The sequence below is a fragment of the Choristoneura fumiferana genome, chromosome 11, assembly GCF_025370935.1.
Source record: "Choristoneura fumiferana chromosome 11, NRCan_CFum_1, whole genome shotgun sequence".
Lineage (NCBI taxonomy): Eukaryota > Metazoa > Arthropoda > Insecta > Lepidoptera > Tortricidae > Choristoneura > Choristoneura fumiferana.
In genome coordinates, this window is record NC_133482.1 from 10,151,520 (window position 1) to 10,156,065 (window position 4,546).

A 4,546-nucleotide genomic window follows, 5' to 3' on the forward strand; every position below is an offset into this window, starting at 1 on the left:
AGTTCTCTTCTAATAAATAAGTACCGATTTCAACATAAAAAGCTTCATTGAATCTACGGCTAAAAATACCTAAGCTTAATGAGGGCTATCGTTTCTTGTCTCACTAGATGGCGCACTGTTGCGTGAGAAGTCTGTTATTACGGGCGTGAAAACAAAGTTTACATTAAAATCATATTTAATACACCTTAAAACCGTACCTTAAAAGTATCGAGCATTGCCAACAGTGTTGCATAATCTCCGTTTTGTTCGGAAAAAGGGAGGACAAAGGTTTCCGAAATACAAAACTGTCTCAAAACACAGACATTCATTGCCCCGGAACGCATAATTGCCATAATTAATTTCAGATAATGCAAAATATTCACAAAACTATTCTTATTTTAAATAAACCCGCGTAGCTCAACCAAAAACTATGAGATTTGACATTTCGGAGACCTCACGCTACACTAGCGCCTCTAGTGGCGATTCATACGCGATAGCCCTCATTGTACCTACTACGCTTCACATCATTTTATAGCTGGCAAGTGTCGGTTGTGCACGTTAAAATGATCATTTTAAATGAAACCAGATGAACTATTTGGCTATTCTGTATTTGATTTAAGTTCCATTAGGCAGTATATAAATGAAACGTTTGAATGACTTAATTAAGACCTAAGACACTGGCGATGTATGTCCCTCTTGCATCCAGGTGGGCAGGTTATAGTCGGTGCATTCGTAGTTGGTGCGAAAATTTTCGGCTCAAAGTTTAATTTGACACAGTCAACTTGTAAAGTAGTGGCGTTGACCCCCAGTGCTACTGAATTAGGGTACGAGTGCGCACACGGTACCGTCGAGCCGAGTTGCACACACTTGTCATTGAATACGACAAAGGAATCAAGTCGACAAGGGTTCTTCTCGCAGACTGGTATAAATGAATTCGGCGGCAGTACGAGGTAGTGCTCCTCTTCGCAAGGCCCTTTGCGGTAGGCTGGCCAGCATTTGTCAGTTGCAGGTTGGTAAATATGCGCTGGAAGATAGAGAAAGAATAAGCTACAATTTTAAACATTTACATTTCAATTAGTATCTAAATTGAATATTTATTTAAACAATGAATTTTTACATAAAAAAAATAAAAAAACATAAAAATTAACTAAAAGGCTTCCTATTCCAAAGGCAGCGCAGCGCGGCGCGGGGCATTGTACCCAAGACGCTGGCGGCGTTGCCTCGTTGCACTGCAAGGTTCAGTCTTTGGGCGAAGAAAAATCCTGCTCTTTGGTCGCCAGATACGCCGATTAGTTTGTCCGACACTTCTTTCATATTTTTTTTTGTGTCGGACGACCAATCTATATTAAACACATACGAAGGTTCTTAAATTAAGATAATGGACGTGTATTTAACTTCACTTTTCATTTATCCATTCATTCCAACTATGTAGATCGAAAAAAATGATCGAATGATGAACAGAATTGTAGCTTTATGTGCTTATCTTTACTTCCTTTGCTAATATTATAAATGTGAAAGGCACTCTTGTCTGTCTGTCTGTTACCTCCTCAGTTTATGAGCTAGTTTAAATACCTACTTATAAGAAATTTGGTATGGAGAAACTTTTTTTCTTGGAAAATTTGAATAGTTTCCGCGAGATAACGATACAAATTCTTAACGGGCAGAATCGCGGGCAAAAGTTAGTCTTGAATGTGTAAAATTTACTGTAGTGCAAACTATTACCACACCACAATGCAAATGTACAATGTACCTACATATGCGACGACTCTAACTGTATATCAGTCTAGCAACTATTGCGGGATTTTTTCATATAATATTACATACATTCTTCAAATGGAAATTAAGTCGATTACTTAATTATTGCATTGTTTACCCGGCCTGCAGTCGCAAATCCAGTCGTCCTTCTGATCGCCAGGGTAGTACAACTCGTTCTCGGGGCACATAGACGGCAAAAATACTGGCTGTCGAGTCTGGGGATTACACGAAACAAAAAATTAGAGAAGGATATTGTTTAACTTAAAATATATAATTACGAGTAGCATAGCTTAGCTATCCAACGAGGGCCTTTTGTCTTTTGGGCACGTGGCAGGAGGCCATTACTAGATTTATACAAAATACAAAAATACAAAATAATTTATTTCACAGAAAACAGAATTTTACAACAGTAAAATTGGTGGCGCGTATTTATCCCAGCGAATCGCACTTGCGATCCAGAGGGTTAATGCGGCCAGCATCATGGAAACCCAGCCATAGGCGGATCTTTTAGACGGTGTGTTCTTTATTTAATTTTACTATTTTATTTTACACGTAAGTATAAAATATTTAGTTGAAGTTAAAAAAAACTTTATATCGAAAGCTTTATTCATTTCGATACACTATCACCAATATTATACTAAACATTATACTGTTAAAACAAACATTGATATCATAATAGAGATAACTCATCATTGTTAAATTGTGTAAGTATTTCATCATTGTTAAATTTGTAAGTATTGCAATGGGGTAGTGGAATATAATTTTAATATAGGTATGAAAGCCACGCTCTACTTAATAAGTATGTGTATAAATATAAATAGAGAAGTGCACTAGGTATGCAAAACAGTTATAATGCATATTGTTGAGTGGGTAAATGTTCTCTTTTTACCCGACTGCCCGTAGAAGGGTTATGTTTTTCGAGCGTATTATGAGACTTATGGACAGCCACGGTTTTGAATGGGTCCCGACTGTTGAAGTTCAAGTTTTTTAAATAACAAGTTCTAGACCACTAGACTTGTTCTTGTCTTTTTAGTTTTTTAACGCAGTTGAGTTTTTAATTTAATTGTAGTGTGTTTGGAACTTTTCATCACACTTGCTCGTAAACAGTGTCGAAACATGCAGGCTACCTTGGTTGCAACCCCCCAAATAGCACCCTCGACGTTAATGTGCTTGTCATGAAACCCGTGGTCGGTAAATGAGTCATTGCGCGTACAAATTTTCTTTTCATGAAGCCCAAGGTCGGTAAATGAGTCAGTGCCCGTACTGAAGCTGCTGCTGCGCGCACTGCTGCAGGACCACATGCCCTCGCACGTTGCGGCGCATGCTGCGGGAGGGGGAGGGGGAGAACGGCACTACCAAGAGTTCAGCCTAAGGTATCGCCAATATTTGGAAGAATTATATTTTTTCTTTTAGACATATAAAATTTTACTCGAAAATGTGATGAAAAACATTGTTTGTCGCACGGGCGGTACTAGAATTACGAACATCGACTCATTAAAGCCCTCAGTCTTCGACTTCGGGCTTCTAATAGACTCTCGTTCGTAATTCCTTATTTACCGCCCTTAAGACACAATGTACTATTTCAAATCATAAACTGTTATCACAATTAGCTCACAACGGTTTTAACCAATAAGTGGTTTCACACACTTTTAATTAATTAAGTAGTTAATACTCTTAGTTCAGTCGTAGCCATGGATATACCTACCAACTAAAGTTTTTTTTTCTAAATTATTACATCCATACTATAATACCATAAATGCGAAAGTGTGTGTGGGTCTGTGTGTTTGTGTGTTTGTATGTTTGTCCGTCTTTCACGTCGAAACGGATCTTAGATTATATTTACACTAAAAACCGTGAAAAAAAAATTATAACAAAAAATTGAACCAACTACAAATAACCATAAAGTACCATGTGACCATTTAGTAGCAGTCGTGGCAGTGGTACAAATAAAAAAAAATTAGAAAAAATTAAACCGACTACAAAGAACCATGGAAATATTTTTGTACCAGTCTGAAGTCGGTCGGTGCCTCAGCACGAACCAGCAGTGCTGAGGCACCGATATAAAGTGCATAGGTGAGGTAGATGACTATAGGTCCACTCCTGCTGGCTCGTGATGAGGCACCGACCGACTTCAGACTGGTAGAAAATGGACCCTCCCGAACCCGTCACCATCGTCCACGATTGTAGATCATTGCCGGTTATAAAATACGGTAAGTATTTATCGAGGCTAGGAAACAAAAACATGAAATGACTAATTCACATCTATTATGTTTGTCGGTACAATTAAGACAACAGTTATTTATTCTCCAATATTTCTGGTCAAATTAAAGCAGCCAAGCTGGACTTAAGGACAAATTTCAAAACAATCCAACCACTTGATTAAGAAGGCACATAGGTTCTGACACAGACAGATAAACTAAATACAAGCTTGTAAAAAAAATATAAAAACGTGTAACTACCAAACAGGCAAAAAAAGTAGCTTACCTTATTATTTTCCTCCATTTCTGGAAATCCAATAACATCTTGTGTGACCTTTTGGCTACATGTTAATCTTACAGTCAACAGCGATAAAAAAACACGTCAAAACAATAGTAAGCGATGTCATGGTTGGCTTATTAAATAAAATGATTAATTATTACTTGCGCCCGACCGTCTTAATGGGGAAAAATTAAGCTAATGACTAAATCTACAAATGGCACATTAATATAACATACGTCAGTGTAAACAACTTTTAAGTTTAGGTACTAGCTATATTTAAAAGAGGTAAGACGATGTGAGCGTCACGGCGCAAGAGGCCGACTGACTGATGCTG

The 4,546-nt window shown here is 37.7% G+C and overlaps 1 protein-coding gene across 1 annotated transcript; it reads right to left on the reverse strand.

The window, feature by feature from the left end:
• Window positions 1-571: 571 nt before the first annotated feature.
• Window positions 572-4,330, reverse strand: LOC141432360 (uncharacterized). Its single transcript, XM_074093900.1, has 3 exons — window positions 4,219-4,330; window positions 1,853-1,949; window positions 572-1,003 (listed from the first exon to the last, which is right to left on the reverse strand). Exons 1-3 carry the CDS (start codon window positions 4,234-4,236, stop codon window positions 642-644), a joined length of 477 nt encoding a protein of 158 aa, XP_073950001.1. The 5' UTR covers window positions 4,237-4,330; the 3' UTR covers window positions 572-641.
• Between the last annotated feature and the right edge of the window lie 216 nt (window positions 4,331-4,546).